Here is a 16,783-nt window from a genome sequence, read left to right as displayed (position 1 = left end):
CGACAGGAAGTTTAAACAGTAGAGCGCCATCTACTGTTTAAACTTCCCCGGACAGGAAGTGAAGTGAAGCTAGAGCCGAGTGCGGAGAAGAAGACAGCGGAGACCGGGGGACTCGCACCGGCCGGATCAGGTAATGTATGCAGGGGGGCGGCAGCAGCGGGAGCTTCACAGATGGTGAATCGATTTCATGCTGAAATCGATTCACAATCTGTTTGCAGTAAAGGTAGCCATACGATCCCTTTCTGATCAGATTCAATCAGAGAGGGATCTATCTGTTGGTTGATCTGATGGCAAATCGACCAGTGTATGGCCACCTTAAGAATGGCTGCAGTTTATATTTGACAGTGAAACTTGTTTTTGGCCCCGCCCGCTTTTTGTAACCTTGACACACAGTCACTCAATGACCAAGTTTGTGAGCTTTCAGGTTCCTGGCATCAAAAATGTGTGAATCCAGCAAGCAAATCTGATTGGCTGCTTGTGGCCCTGCCCCTTTAGCAAATTTGTACCCCAGTCACCCATTGACCGACTGTAGTAATTTTGAAGCCTCTGCCATTAACAGTGTAAGACTGGCAGCAGTTTAAATATTCCCCTTGAAAATCGATAAGTGAATTTTGATTGCTTGGCTGTTGTAAGCTCCACCCACTTGCAGTTTGCTCCCTGCACACTGCAAATCGGAATATGAATCGGATGTAAAAACTGATTCAAAAGCGGAATCTGAATCGGAATCACTTGCAGTGTGCAAGAGGCCTTAGTAGTATTATTATTAATACAGTGTGTGATTTGTAAACTGCAAATATGACAAAATGATGCATAAAAAAAAAGCGATATAACTGAAATTAAACATATCAGACTGTTTTCTTTGCTGCAAATGCTCTATTAATTATCCATACTACACATACAATTCATGACATCATGAGGTTTTTTTCCACTTCAGTGTCACTTTAAGTCCCGCACTGCACTTAAAGCGGATCTGAGATGAAAAACGAACTATAACAAGTAACTTGTCTATATATCTTATCTAAAGTTTAGACAGCAAATCTAGTTGCAAACAGCTTTAATAGAATATGATTATTCCTTCCTGTGATACAATGACAGCAGCCATGTTGTTTGTAAACATTACACAGAGGCAGGCTTATCTGTATCTTGAGCAAAAAAACCTAATCCCCCTTCATCCTCCCTCCTCCCCTCTGCCTCTGAAATCTCTGGCTAGTAATACCTCCTCTTCCTGCCCAGACTGAGCTCCCATGAGCCCTTGCTACTGTCTGAAAGTGCCTTGGCTCTCTGAAAACCTGTGGACGTGGCTTGTTTAGTTTATAGGGAATTAGAGTATTAAAACAAAAACAAAAAAGTATTTGGCTTGAGGAATGCCCTATAAACAATAGGAAAAGAACACACTTATGCAACGAGTAAAAGTTGATCTCGTATCCACTTTAAACACAATGAGCAGAATAAATCACTCATTATTATCTTTGCCTTCTGTATCCTTGCAGGCCCTCTGTGTGATCGCTGCAAGCTGGGCTACAAGCAAGACTTATTAGGCCGGGAGAGCTGTGTACAATGCATGTGCAATGCTCGCGGCTCCATCAATCAATTCTGCAATCCCACCAGCGGACAATGTAAATGCAAAAAGAATGTCAGAGGACTCGCCTGTGACACCTGTATTGACAACTATTATGGGTTGGCTGCTGACGGCTGTAAACCCTGCAAGTGTCACAGGGAAGGGATTATCCCTGGAACAGTTTGTGACGCCGTGACAGGCCAATGTGTCTGTCAGCCTAATGTCGGAGGAAGGCACTGCGATGAATGCCTGGATGGCTACTACAAATCCACACAAAATGGCTCCGTGACTTGCCTGGCCTGCCGGTGTGATGAATCAGGCTCCATAAACGGCTCGCAGGCCTGTGACAAGTTGTCAGGGCGATGTTCGTGCAAGGCCTCGGTGACCGGCCGGCGCTGCGAGGCCTGCCTGAGCCACATGTATAACCTAACGGCGGGCAATCCGCTGGGATGCGAGGACTGCCGCTGTGACCCTGCGGGTACAACGCCGGGTTCTGTGTGTGACCCCATCGATGGGCAATGCAAGTGTCTTCCTAATTATCGAGGGAGAAGGTGTGGCCATTGTATATCTGGTAAGTGCCCTTCTTAAATGTCAATAAAGAAACGTGTTTATTGTTAAATAATTCATTACACTACACACATTTTAGAGGTTGCCCAAAATGATAGTTCATGATCACTTCAGGTGAAGAATTATCGCCATTCAATATACACAGTGGCGTACGTACTACATGGAGTGCGGGCCACACCGGGTGCACTATGGAAGGGGGGACACATGGGTACAAGCAATCGAGGCTCCAGCTGGCAGGGCTCATTAGCACTGGGGAGTCTAGGGACGGGGACGGGGGGGCAATATCAATCCACCTGCCCTCTCCATGGGCGCCTATCCATGTGTTCCCCTGCAGAGTAGGGCACAGTGGTGTGGCTTGTGAGTGAATCTCATCTGATCCCAATGTGTCCATGCTCTCCGGCAGCCAGCCAATTACTCTTCTCCCTGTTTCCTGCATATCACATAATTACACACAACAACCAGGGACGAATTTACACTTCAGGAGCTTGTACTGTAGACAAAAAATTTCTAGTGCCCTAAACCCCACCCCTCAACACAGGCCACACCCCAATCCTTGCCCTTATTTTCTTGTCACATAAAGAGCTAAATAAACATGAACCTAGCAGCGGTGTAATTCAAAGAGTGGGCCTGCCCAGCAAAATCTTGGATAAGGCCTCCTCTGCTTTTATAACAACAACAAAAAATTATAATAATTATAGAGTATATGTCCCTAGTTACCTTACAAAACAGGCTACACACAATCGGGGATGGGGCTACACACAACTAAGTCACCACCTTACATTGCCTCAAGCCACCCCCACCAAGATGAGAAGAGCAGGTGGCAAATGGCAGCGTATGTGGTCAGACCAATTCCCACACCGCCCACCATTCTATTCTCACTTTCACAGGAGTCACTGATTAAGCCTCGGATCTCCGCCCCTAAATACATGCCTGTGGCTGCTGGACTGGTGCCGGTGGTGAGTGACATTGCCCTCCTGCTCTGCTGAGAAAAGGGACATTCGAAAAAGGAGGGGAACTGCCTCTGCCATATAAGGCGCCTGTAGGCACACGTCTACAGTGCCTTATGGTAAACTGGTCCTGCATGACATGCAGAGTTAGGACGAGCACAGATCAGCCAGCTGCTATGGAGGATAGACACACCAAGCTCAGATGATATTCACTCACAAGCCGAACTCAGAGGGACACCCGATTGAGGCCCATGGACAAGGTGGGAGGAATGGGGTTGGCCCCACTCCCGGTACCACTGGACCATCAAACCGTCAGGAAAGTTACCACCAAACAAACAGACAAGGGGTACCACTAGAACAGTGGGGATGTCACATGGGTACCACTGAGTCTATTTTCTATACTAGTTTCACATTTTAAGTTTAATTACTGAAATAAATGGACTTTTGCACAATATTCTAATTTTTCGAGTTTCACCTGTTTATATATCAACCATTGTACGAACAGAAGTAAAATTACATTTTCAGCAACTTTAGGAAGGTGTTTTCTACTCCCTGCTGTTTTAGACGCCAATTTACAAAAAATATTATTGAAGAACGAGAATGTAAATTTGAGCTGAAAATGTTCATAGCATGCAAATTTCTCCTTAGCCTGAGAAGATATTAAAATTTAGCCTAACAAAGCAGTGAAAAGTCACCGAGTTAATATGGGGGCATAGAGGACTTCAGTTTCATGGCAGGGCTAGGTGAATTAAACTTGTTTACCCCCGAGAAGAGGAGATTAAGAGGGGATATGATCACCACCTATAAATATTTAAATGGTCCATTTAGAAAATTAAGTGAAAACTTCTTCAAATTAAGGTCAGAGCAAAAGACCAGAGGGCAAACCTGGAGGATGGAGGGAAAGAGGTTCCATCTGCCGCTCTGCAAGGCGAAAGCTGGGAAATTGTGCAATGTTTCCCCATCACAACTGCTTCTAGTGGTTCCAGAAAGTAAACTTTAGAGGGAAACTGAAGTGAGTAAAATTATTTAAAATAAACACATGACGTAGCTGCAAATGAATATTACATACTAACCTCACCGTCAGTTCCTCTCAGAATCTCACCATTTCCTTCTTACAGTGATCCCTTCCAGTTCTGACAATATTTTGTTAGAACTGAAATATACCAGTTGCTGTCTGTCATATATCAGCAGCTGTCAGTTACAACTGAATGTGCAAGGTAATGTCCATGTTTCCCTATGGCTCAAGTGGGTGATATTACAGTGTAACGGTGTGCTGACCAGGAAGCTGTTATGGGGTAATGGCCATTTTTAAAATGGAGGACAGAGAATTTCATTGATCACAGTGAACAAATAGGACGCAGGAGAGGAGAAAGTGATTGAGGAGTAGACTACACAGGAGGTAAGTATGACCTGTGTATGGTTATTTTGACTTTTTATTTTCAGTTCAGGTTTTCTTTAAAAAGGAACTGGATGTTTTTCTAAAAGAAGAAAACAGAGAGGATTAAATTTAAACTAGAAGGCCGATGCAGAAATGTTATCTTATAGGACAGAATAATTTATTTCTTTGAGGCCTCTTTTACACATTATTATTTATTTATATAGCGCCAGCATATTCCACGGTGCTTTACAAAGCACAATAAGATGACAAGGGGAACATAGATACAACTAACAAGTGTACAGCAGAGTCTCAAGCAGCACAAATATTGTTACAAAAACAGTAAACATTAGGAGGATGACCCTGCCCCTGCGAGCTTACAATCTAAAGGGTAGTGGGAGACACACTAGGTAAGGAAGGGGGTTGGGATGGATGAGGCAGTGAGCCTTTGCCTCTGATTACATTGTGAACAGATATGTAAATAAGGGCTATAAAATGTTATAGGCTTGTCTGAACAAGTGTGTTTGAAGATGCCCAGATTTGGAGCATAATGTGCAGGCTGTGGAAGAGAGTTCCAGATGAGGGATGATGCTCGTGTGAAGTCCTGGATGCGAGCATTATTTATTTTTTATTTATTTTAGTATTTATATAGCACCGACATATTACGCAGCACTGTATAGAGTATATTGTCTTGTCACTAACTGTCCCTCAGAGGGGCTCACAGTCTAGTCCAGCCTTTCTCAACCTTTTTTGACCCGAGGAACCCTTCGGAAAATTTTCAAAACTCGGGGAACCCCTGACGCGTGTGTGTGTGTGTGTGTGTGTGTGTGTGTGTGTGTGTGTGTGTGTGTGTGTGTGTGTGAGTGTGTGTGTGTGTGTGTGTGTGTGTGGGTGTGAGTGTGTGTGTGTGTGTGAGTGTGTGTGTGTGTGTATGTACAGTATATACAAAATTTTCCCTATATTAAAATTGAACCCATTTCCTCTCTATAGTATAGCACCTGTGCCCTCTTTATTTAGTGTTGCCTGCTATGTCCCCCTTAACAGGTATGGCCCCCTTTGTCCCACTTGTTAGCAATTAAGGCTCCCATGTGCCCTTATTATCAAGTGTGGCCCCCATTTGTGTGGCTGCTTTGTCCCCCCAGTGTGTTTGGCTGCTATGTCCCCCTTGTTTGTGGGACTGCTTTGTCCCCCGTTTCTGTGGCTACTATGTTCCCTTGTTTGTGTGGCTTCTTTGTCTGTGTGCTGCTTTGTCCCACTTTTCTGTGGCTGCTTTGTCCCCCCCCTTTCTGTGGCTGCTTTGTGCGTTTGTGTGCTGCTGTCCCCTCTTTCTGTGGCTGCTTTGTCCCCCCTTTCTGTGGCTGCTTTGTGCGTTTGTGTGCTGCTGTCCCCTCTTTCTGTGGCTGCTTTGTCCCCCCTTTCTGTGGCTGCTTTGTGCGTTTGTGTGCTGCTGTTCCCCCTTTCTGTGGCTGCTTTGTGCGTTTGTGTGCTGCTGTCCCCCCTTTCTGTGGCTGCTTTGTCCCCCGTTTCTGTGGCTGCTTTGTGGGTTTGTGTGCTGCTGTCCCCCCTTTCTGTGGCTGCTTTGTGCATTTGTGTGCTGCTGTCCCCCCTTTCTGTGGCTGCTTTGTCCCCCGTTTCTGTGGCTGCTTTTTCCCCTGTTTCTGTGGCTGCTTTGTGAGTTTGTGTGCTGCTGTCCCCCCTTTCTGTAGCTGCTTTGTCCCCCGTTTCTGTGGCTGCTTTGTGGGTTTGTGTGCTGCTGTCCACCCTTTCTGTAGCTGCTTTGTCACCCGTTTCTGTGGCTGCTTTGTGCATTTGTGTGCTGCTGTTCCCCCTTTCTCTGGCTGCTTTAGTCATTAATGTCAGTGCAGAGGAAAAAAAAACCTCATACTTACCATCTGACGTCCTTTCCTCCTTCCTTCAGAATCAGAATCAGAATCAGATTTATTTCGCCAAATACAGCACAGCTATATTCGGAATTTTTTGTGGTACACATGGCATAGACATAGTACAGGAGGAGGACAAGAAGCACAAACACAGACAATTTACAACTGCAGTAAAACTATGGAAAAGCACACTATTTACAGAGCCATGTGACCGAGGCGACCTGCTGGGGCGCCATCTTGGCCAAGAGGGCGCCATCTTGGCCATCTTGGCTTCCTTGAAGCTGGGATTCTGTTAGAACTCCTGCACGTGTCGGAACTATAGAGCTGGCTTCGGGTGATGCGGCTGCTTTATAGATCCATCCGCCGCATCACTCGCAGCAGCTTGAAGGAATCCTTCCGCTGCCGCTGCTGCAAACCTATGGAGAAGCGGGACTATATTGTCCCGCGGAAGTGTCAAATTGACACGAAACCCCTGGAGGGTTCTCGCGGGACCCCAGGGTTCCACGGAACCCTGGTTGAGAATAGCTGGTCTAGTCCCTACCATAGTCATATGTCAATGTATGTATTGTGTAGTGCATGTATCATAGTCTAGGGCCAATTTAGGAGGAAGCCAATCTGTATGTTTTGGGATGTGGGAGGAAACAGGAGTGCCCAGAGGAAACCCACAGAGACACGGGGAGAACATGCAAACTCCTTGCAGATGTTGACCTGGCTGGGATTTAAACCAGGGACCCAGCATGAGAAGAGATGATCAGCTTAGAGGCCAGGAGAATTTGAAGGTTGCGAGAGAGAACACATGATTGCAAGTGTGCATTGTGTTACCCTGTTTAACCGCAGGGTAAGGCAACAGCAATGCAAGTGAATGGGGTATTTTACACTTCCGGCGATGCACCGGAAGTATCCAATCCGCCATAATCCCGTCGCACTGCCTGCAGCGTGTTGCCGCATAAGCCATGCTTTCACATGAATTATGCAGTAATGTGAGTCAATGGGCGATGCAGTAAGTGTAAACGATGGAGCGTGGTGCCACGCGGCGCCCATGTGTGGACTGAGGGAATCTAACTGATGTACTTCCTGTCCGGCAGAGAGTACGTCACTGAGCGGGGGCGGAGCTATGCATATCATCCTGTTCGCCCACTCTGACGCAGGGTCATCTGATTGTAATTTTTGCGTTGTGGTGGGATGCGGCAGGGGTATTGAATCACACTGTAATGCAAAAACCTTGTTTGATGTGCAAAACCACCAGGAAGGGTTAAAGTTAACCCCCATTGGGGGAGGGGTTACGTTAACACACCACGAGGGGGGGGGGACCTGTGTGAGAGCAGGGAGAGGTTAGGCCATGGAAAGACATCTGTAAATCGGCATTTTACTACGTGAATGGGGTAGTGAAATATCAGTAAATTTACCTATATGCTACTGCCGGCTATTCCCTGTGCTATTTTCAACAGGCTCCTTTATCAAAAGTATGCGCTATGGGGGTCCTCTCCACCTCCCCCTCTGCAGAGTAGTACAGTGGAGCAGTGGAATATTTACTTGATCCAGCACTGCTCCTAATCTCCTGTATTCTTCCCATCGAAAGGGCTCTCCATGCTTGCATACATCTGACTCGGGCCATTTTTAGGCACAGGCATTACAGGCCATTGCCTGAAGTGGTCCTGGGGGCGCCATGCCCCTGGATTAAGCAACATCCCCAAAAGAAGCTCCACCCCCAGAGTAAGCCCCACCCCACAGGTGCTCTATCACCTGCTTCTGGTTTGTGTGTGCAGCAGCAGGAAGTTTTGTGTCCTGAAAAGCAGCAGCATCTCAGGTCCCTGGAAACAGACATATGAAACCAATCTTTGCCTATCTCAACCGCCACCTTACATTAAATATACCCACACCTCAAACTGAGGGAGCAGTCCCACCAAAAGGTATACATGTAATAATAAATAAAAATAACGGTGGGAAAGTTCACAGGTACTTGCAAAAATAGAAAAAAGCTTTATTGTGACACCAACTCCATAAAGAGTAAACAAGGAAACAGACATCACAAGGTCCAGATAGCAGAAGTTCCAGGCACTCGCCACTGTGTCCCTCTGTGCCACCACTCTCTTCCCCCTGTGCCTCCTACTGCCCCCCTTTGTGCCTCCTTCAGTCCTCCGTGCCACCTCTGCCCACTTGTGTGTCATTGTGTTCCCCTGTGCCACCTTTTGTCCCCTTGTGCCTCCTTCTGTCCCTTTGTGCTACATTTACCCCCTCTGTCTTACTGTGCATCCTTCTGTCCCCTTTTGTGCCTCCTTCTGTCTCTCTCTGCCTTCTCCTGCCCCCGTGTTCCTCCCTTAGTCCCTCTCAGCCTCCTTCTGTGCCTTTTTCTGTCCCCGTTCCTCTGTTAGTCCTTCTCAGCCTCCTTCTGTCTCCCTGTGCCACTTTCTGTCCTCCTGCCCCTCCTTCTGTCCCCCTTTGTGCCTCCTTCTGTCCCAGCTTCTGCAGAAGCTGATGTTCACTTGAAGGACAACTGAAGTGAGAGAGATGTCCTGCTGATCTTTTGCCTCTAATACTTTTAGCCATAGCCCCTGAACAAGCATGCAGCAGATCAGGTGTATCGGCCATTATTGTCTGACAAGATTAGCTGCATGCTTGTTTCAAGTGTGATTCAGACACTACAGCAGCCAAATAGATCAGCAGGGCTGCCAGACAACTGGTATTGTTTAAAAGGAAATAAATATGGCAGCCTCCATATCACCCTCACTTCAGTTGTCCTTTAATCACATAGCTACTCACCTGGTGTCGGACTGGGAGCTGAAAAACCTGAGGAAATCCATTTGCTGGCCAAGCAGCGGTAATCAGGTGTTGCTGCTCACAGTGAAGACTTGCTGCAGGTTTCTATTGGGAGGGATAACACAGGGTTACTGATGCTTGGCCAGCAGGTGGATTTCCTCAGTTTTTCCACCCATCTGACCAACACTGTACTCACCAGTAGATCTGCTGGCTGCAGGAGAGAGTCAGAGCCTGCAGCTACCTCACTGCTGCTGCCTGTGTCTCAGAGGCCAGCATAGAGATAATTAGTGATGAGCCAATCAGAGGCTCCCTGGCACTTGGAGGCAGAGCCGGGACAAGGTCTTCCAGCACCCAAGGCTGAGACACCAAAGTGCGCCCCCCCATCCCTCCCACCCCAGCCGTCACACACTGATTGCTATTAGACTAAGAGGCACCCCAGGGTCCCCAACACCTTAATCTCTAGTTATCTGGCTTGCAGTCACTTCCATGTATCTCCTTTTCTTATTTCTTTCTGCTTCAAACACAATTAGGAATGACAGCTGAATGAACTGTGCGCCCCCTCCTACACTGCGCCCCCTCCTACACTGCACCCTATGCCTCGGCCCGGCCCTGCTTGGAGGGCTCTATGCTGTATGGAAAGCAGGTGGCAGCAGTGAGGATGGCTGTGTGAAGCTGCACCTCTCCTGCCAGCCACTGCCCTTGCAGTGCTGAGCCCAGGAGGCGGGTGGGAGGCTCTACACTGTATGGACAGCAGGTGGCAGCAGTGAGGATGGCTGTAGGAAGCTTCACCTCTCCTGCCAGCCAGAGATGTCTGTGTCCTGCAGTGCTGAGCTCAGGAGGCTGGTGGGAGTCTCTACACTGTATGGACAGCAGGTGGCAGCAGTGAGGATGGCTGTAGGAAGCTGCACCTCTCCTGCCAGCCAGAGATGTCTGTGTCCTGCAGTGCTGAGCCCAGGAAGCTGGAGGTAACAGGCCTGGTCAGAGGGGAGCCTGGAAGAGAGCAGGGAGAGGAGAGCCAGCAGAGAGGGTAGGTGGAACTGGCACTCATTATATATTGCTGCCCACTATAGCTGTACAATCACTGACTATACACCCCCTGCTACCTGACACCCACTCTCTCTCACTCACTACTTGTTACCCACAGAATCCCAACTGGTTGTACCCACCACCTGTCACTACTGGCTGCCTGTTACTAGCTACTTACCTGCCACTAAAACCTGGTGATCATTACCTGTCTGCCAATAAAATGTATCATTAAAGGAAACCTGTAATGCCATAAAAAAGAGTCGTACTTACCTGGGGCTTCTATCGGCACCCTACAGACGTCGGAACAAAACGATCCTCCAGTCACTCTGTGCAGGTCACTTTCGCTTTTCCCGTCGTCTGGAGTGTCCTGCACAGGCGCAGTCGTTATTTTCTCTTTTAGAGCCTACGCAGAACACTGCCGGCTACGGGAGTGCAAACTAGGATGTGCGCGGTCAGGGCCACACAGGCACAATGGAAGTCGACTTACAAGTCGACGAAAGTGAAACTTGGCCAAGACGGGGACCAAAGGATTGGTGAGTGACGGCGCGGGCACAGAGTGGCTGCAGGAACCTGGCAGAAGCCACAGGTAAGTGAAACACTTTTTTTTTACAGCACTACACGTTTCCTTTAACCTCTTGAGGACTGCAGGGTTAACCCCCCTAGTGACCAGGCCATTTTTAGTCAAATTGGCCACTGCAGCTTTAAGGCCAAGCTGCAGAGCCGCACAACACAGCACACAAGTGATTCCCCCTCCCCTTTTCTCCCCACCAACAGAGCTCTCTGTTGGTGGGGTCTGATCGCTCCCCCCATGTTTATTTGTTTTTTAATAAATATTTTTTATTTTTTTTTTATAAAAATCCCTGTTTCTTTAAAACCCTTCCATCCCTCCTTCCCTCCCTCCCCACAGCCAGCCAATTACGGCGATCGGCTGTCATAGGCTTCTGCCTATGAGAGCCGATCGCTCTCTTGTCCCCCAGGGGGACAGCCGTGTCACACGGCTGTCCCCAGTGCAGCGCTGCTGCTGATCGCAGCGCTGCACCTAGTAAATAGACGGCGTGATCGCCGTCTAACAGTCTCCCGAGCGGCAATAGCCACTCGGAGACTGAAGAGGGGGCGGAGCTCCGCCCTCCGAGCATGAGATGCGATCTCATGCAAATTACAGCCCCAGGACTTTACGCCAATCGGCGTTAGGCGGTCCTGGGGCTGCCGCCACAACCATCGGCGTGACGCGGTCGGAAAAAGGTTAAAAAGGCAGGACTGTGCCATTGCCAATTAGCAGGCATAAGTCCGTAGCACTCGTTATGCTACTCTGATATGGCGTGTTAACTTTGATAACGGGCTTGATTCACTAAACCGCGATAACTCATATCACGGCCGCACTAGCGTTTTCACGCGATTACAAATTGTCGCGCTGTTGCGATTTTTCCACAAGCAACAGTAAAAATTTTCTCGCGCAATCGTGGGCAGAAATTTGCGATTGCGCGCAGCTGTGATATGAGTTATCAAGGTCTAGTGAATCAAGCCCAATGTGTGATAACTTTGGTAACGTGTGATAACTTTGGTAACGTGTGATAACTTTGGTAACGTGTGATAACTTTGGTAACGTGTGATAACTTTGGTAACGTGTGATAACTTTGGTAACGTGTGATAACTTTGGTAACATGTGATAACTTTGGTAACGTGTGATAACTTTGGTAACATGTGATAACTTTGGTAACGTGTGATAACTTTGGTAACGTGTGATAACTTTGGTAACATGTGATAACTTTGGTAACATGTGATAACTTTGGTAACATGTGATAACTTTGGTAACATGTGATAACTTTGGTAACGTGTGATAACTTTGGTAACGTGTGATAACTTTGGTAACATGGAATAACTTTGGTAACGTGTGATAACTTTGGTAACGTGTGATAACTTTGGTAACGTGTGATAACTTTGATAAGGTGTGATATTTGTCCTATCATGGTTTAGTGAATCAAGCCCATCACGTGAAGTGATGCTTTTTCCGAGCATGAGATGCGATCTCATGCAAATTACAGCCCCAGGACTTTACGCCAATCGGCGTTAGGCGGTCCTGGGGCTGCCGCCACAACCATCGGCGTGACGCGGTCGGAAAAAGGTTAAAAAGGCAGGACTGTGCCATTGCCAATTAGCAGGCATAAGTCCGTAGCACTCGTTATGCTACTCTGATATGGCGTGTTAACTTTGATAACGGGCTTGATTCACTAAACCGCGATAACTCATATCACGGCCGCACTAGCGTTTTCACGCGATTACAAATTGTCGCGCTGTTGCGATTTTTCCACAAGCAACAGTAAAAATTTTCTCGCGCAATCGTGGGCAGAAATTTGCGATTGCGCGCAGCCGTGATATGAGTTATCAAGGTCTAGTGAATCAAGCCCAATGTGTGATAACTTTGGTAACGTGTGATAACTTTGGTAACGTGTGATAACTTTGGTAACGTGTGATAACTTTGGTAACGTGTGATAACTTTGGTAACATGTGATAACTTTGGTAACGTGTGATAACTTTGGTAACATGTGATAACTTTGGTAACATGTGATAACTTTGGTAACATGTGATAACTTTGGTAACATGTGATAACTTTGGTAACATGTGATAACTTTGGTAACGTGTGATAACTTTGGTAACGTGTGATAATTTTGGTAACGTGTGATAACTTTGGTAACATGGGATAACTTTGGTAACGTGTGATAACTTTGGTAACATGGAATAACTTTGGTAACGTGTGATAACTTTGGTAACGTGTGATAACTTTGGTAACGTGTGATAACTTTGATAAGGTGTGATATTTGTCCTATCATGGTTTAGTGAATCAAGCCCATCACGTGAAGTGATGCTTTTCACGTGAAAACGTTGGCGAGCGGAAGTTCGCGTGATAAATGCTGTGATAGCAGTTATCACGCTTTAGTGATTCAAGCCCAAAGTGTGCTGCCAGGAAGATCAGACCAGACACAGTGCTGGAGCAGGTAAATATTATGCTTCACTGACCGGGCCGGAGCTACCATAGGAAAAAATGGGCAATTGCCCCAGGGCCCCCGAGCCTGTAGGGGCCCCCAAGGTGTCCCTCCCCTATCTTAACTGTTGCTCCCCAGGGACTCTGCAGAGTCTGTTAAGTTGGATGCTCATTCAGATTCTGCATAATTAAAGGCGGAAATCGTATTTCAGTGGATATCCGATTTACGGCAGCTCGGTAACTTTAGCCCCTTCACAGAACTCGGAAGCATTGGACCGATCAGAGACTGCAGAATTGGATTACCGCTGTAATTTTAGACCAATCACGAGACTCAGATCCTACCGAGTATTCCTTGTGATTGGCCTAAAGTTTCCGTGGTATTCCAGTTACCTGGGTAAGATTCAGTATTCTCTGATTGGTCCAATACTTTTGAGTCAACTCGGAGACAATCAGAGAGTGCAAAAATACACTCCTCTGCAATTGGTATTGGTGGAGATCGGAATTTCGGTGGAATCAGCGGAATCAGTAATCAGCATTTCCCACCATACCTAATGCCGAGCGAGCAACTGATTTACTGCTTGGCACTCACAGCTCCTCCCAGGAGCATAACTAGAAATCACTGGGCCCTCCTGCGAAACTTTGGCTGGGGCCCCCTCCCCCTGCACACTGTATAGGGACTGTCTACAAATCTTTGTCTATAAGCCTTTGTATGATTCAGTATTAGTGGCTGAGCAGATGCAATCATTACAACAACTGTGCAGAGAGCAGAAAGCTTTTCTTCTCCTTGCCCTTAGTTGTCAGTCTCTCAGGGCGGGACCCCCTGTGGCTTCTGGGCCCCCCTGCGGTTGCATCTCTTGCAGGGTTTATTGTTACGCCCCTGGCTCCTCCACCAGCCATATGAAAATGTTAATGCGAGCACTGGGATCCCCCTTCTCTGAGCACCAACTCCTATCGCTGTCAGCAGTAGGTAGCAACATAACAAAGAGAGGGACACCACGAGCCAAATATAGTGTAGTATGTACTGGTAATATGGGATGAAGTTGGTGGAGTAAACATAAATATACTCACAAAGCTGGGTTACCTCAAAGGCAACCACTGTAACAGCAGGTGGGGAGATTAGACCTGACCCCAAACAGGATTAAGCAGTCGCTCTCCGTAGATCAGGAAAAAAGGGGATGACACCCCTCCACCAAGGGTGGACTTAGAACAATATAACAGGGATACAGAGGCACCAGAAGAATAAAAATGTCTAAAGAGTTTAAAATTTGTGGAGGCGCTTGGCTCAGCTACAGACCTGCACTGTACCTACTCCTACCTATTGTCTGATGAAGTGGGGTCATACCTGCGAAAAGCGTTGCATTTTTCCCCTGGAGTATGTAAATAAATTTGTTCTGCTAAACTTTGTTGGCGTATCTTGTGTCTGTTTGGAAGAGGTAAGTCCACCACTGCCCCCACAAATTTTTAAACTTTTTAGACATTTTTCTTCTTCTGGCGCCTCTGTATCCCTGGTACATAGGTAGCAACATAGTCTCCCCAACCTTGCAAAGCACCATGCCTGGTGCTGGTGGGCACAGACGCTCTCTGGATATCCCCTGGCCTGGTGTGGTATGAAGTAATGAAGAGTCTATAGTGTTTTGTTTTGTTTTTTTTCTTTTTCGATCATCTTGAAATCAGAGGGCAGAGATAAACAACCCTGCCTTAGCTAATGAACTCTTGAGAAAAAAATAAGATGAAACAAGTATTAAAGGTACAAGAAATATGTTCTTAATCAATCCCTATGTACAGGGATGGATTTACCATAAGGCACTAAAGGCATGTGCCTACAGGCGCAGGATCATGGCAACAGAGTAGCATAGCGAGCTCTGCAAACGTATGCCTTCTAATTGCCATTGGCAATGAGAGCTCCACTCGTCCTGCCCTGAGCCCCTGCGGGTCCAATCACTTTCAAGGACATTATCCCCGTACTTTGATTGGCCCAATAGGCTGCCTGTCACTTGACAGGAAACTTGACAGGCAACCTATTGGGCCGATCAAAGTGCAGGGTTAATGTCCTTTAAAGTGATTGGACCCGCAGGGGCTCAGGGCGGGACGAGTGGAGCTCTCGTCATTGCCAATGCCAATTAGAAGGCATAAGTTCGTAGCGCTCGCTATGCTGCTCTGATAAGGCGTGTTAACTTTTATAAGGCGTGTTATCTCTGATAAGGAGTGTTAACTTGGATAAGGCATGTTAACTCTGATGAGGCATGCTATTTGTCTTAGTGAATCAAGCCCCATGAGCAGGGACGGATCTGGGGGGGGGGGGGGGGGGGCAAGCGGGTATCTTGCCCCAGGCGCAGTTTGTTGAATTCTTAAAAAGGCGGCAAAATGAATGGCAGTTTAGGCGCCAAAAACTGACCTTTAGGCGCCAAAACCTGACCTTGCCCCAGGCGCTACTTGGTCTTGATCCGGCCCTGCCCATGAGTGATATGCATTTGTTTTTTCTATGTAGAATCCATCAAATTGCCCTTTAAAATAAATGTTAACCAAGCAATGCTTTTATGTACTTATTGCTTCCTTGTTCACATATCACAAATAGGACAGCTACAGTGACGTAGCAAAAAGGGGTGCAGAGATTGCCACCGCACTTGGGCCTTTTGGGGCCCCTGAGGGGCCCTCTCTCAAACACAGTATTAGCTCTCTATTGATACAGTGCTGGTAATAATCAATTATATAGATGCTTTGAATAGTAGTAGTCATTAGCACACTGTTCCCCATCCCCTTCTTGCACCTCTGACACTGTAGTTGCCATTGGCCGGTTTTGGTGCACCTTAGCAATTGTTATGTACAGAGTGCTTGGGGGGCCCCATTGTAAAACTTGCACCGGGGCTCACAGCGCCTTAGCAATGCCACTGGACAGTTACAGAGGGTTCAATCCTACATATTAAAAACCTAATTCCTGTTCAGTACTCAGCATTCTCGCTTAAAGGACAACTGAAGCAAGAAGAGTATGGAGGCTGCAATATTTATTTCCTTTTAAGCAATACCAGTTTCCTGGCAGCCCTGCTGATCCTCTGCCTCTAATACTTTTAGCCATAGCCCCTGAACAAGCATGCAGCAGATCAGGGGTTTCTGACATTATTGTCAGATCTGACAAGATTAGCTGCAGCAGGACTGCCAGGCGACTGCTATGCTATTGTTTAAAGTGGACCTGAACTCTTTCACACGACAGAGGGAAAACATAGAAATGCACCCGGTATGTATTAACCTCCCTGGCTTTCAATTTTCCCAGGATTTCTGTGCAATAAGTGATCCAATTAATTTTCATAACTTTTTTTTCCTGTAACTTGCCAAAGTGTGTCAAGCAAGGGTCTAGTATATACTACAGGTATTGATGTGTATGTACATCAATACTGTTCACAGCATGTTTTGTATTGACGTGTATATCATATCCATCAATACTGCTGGGGAGGTTAAGAAAGTTAAGCCTGCCTAATTCCCCCCTCATCTCTTCACACAAGTTGTAATTTGATCTCTCAGCTGTGTCAGCTGGCTGCCTCGGCAGTGCAGCTAATTTGTACACACAGGATGTTAACCCTTAAATTGAAAAGAGGCGGCACACCACTGGCTGCAAAGATGCTTATATTTGAGAACAGAAGGACTACATGTTACGGACACACAGGTCCTTCATCAGGTGCATAACGGTTATGCACCTGA

The 16,783-nt window shown here is 47.0% G+C and overlaps 1 protein-coding gene across 8 annotated transcripts in view; it reads left to right on the top strand.

Moving 5' to 3' along the window:
- Positions 1 to 16,783, top strand: part of USH2A (usherin) — a 1,078,291-nt gene that overhangs the window by 179,607 nt on the left and 881,901 nt on the right. For 7 of the 8 annotated variants that reach the window (XM_068232882.1, XM_068232881.1, XM_068232884.1 and 4 more), the window contains one exon: positions 1,491 to 2,129. In XM_068232882.1, coding sequence (XP_068088983.1) covers positions 1,491 to 2,129 — 639 coding nt within the window. Of the gene's footprint in view, positions 1 to 1,490; positions 2,130 to 9,940; positions 10,112 to 16,783 lie in introns of those variants that run through there. The other variant, XM_068232887.1, reaches the window with a different exon arrangement.

The sequence above is a fragment of the Hyperolius riggenbachi genome, chromosome 4 (genome assembly GCF_040937935.1).
Source record: "Hyperolius riggenbachi isolate aHypRig1 chromosome 4, aHypRig1.pri, whole genome shotgun sequence".
Taxonomy (NCBI): Eukaryota; Metazoa; Chordata; class Amphibia; order Anura; family Hyperoliidae; genus Hyperolius; species Hyperolius riggenbachi.
This window is presented reverse-complemented; position numbering and strand designations above follow the sequence as displayed.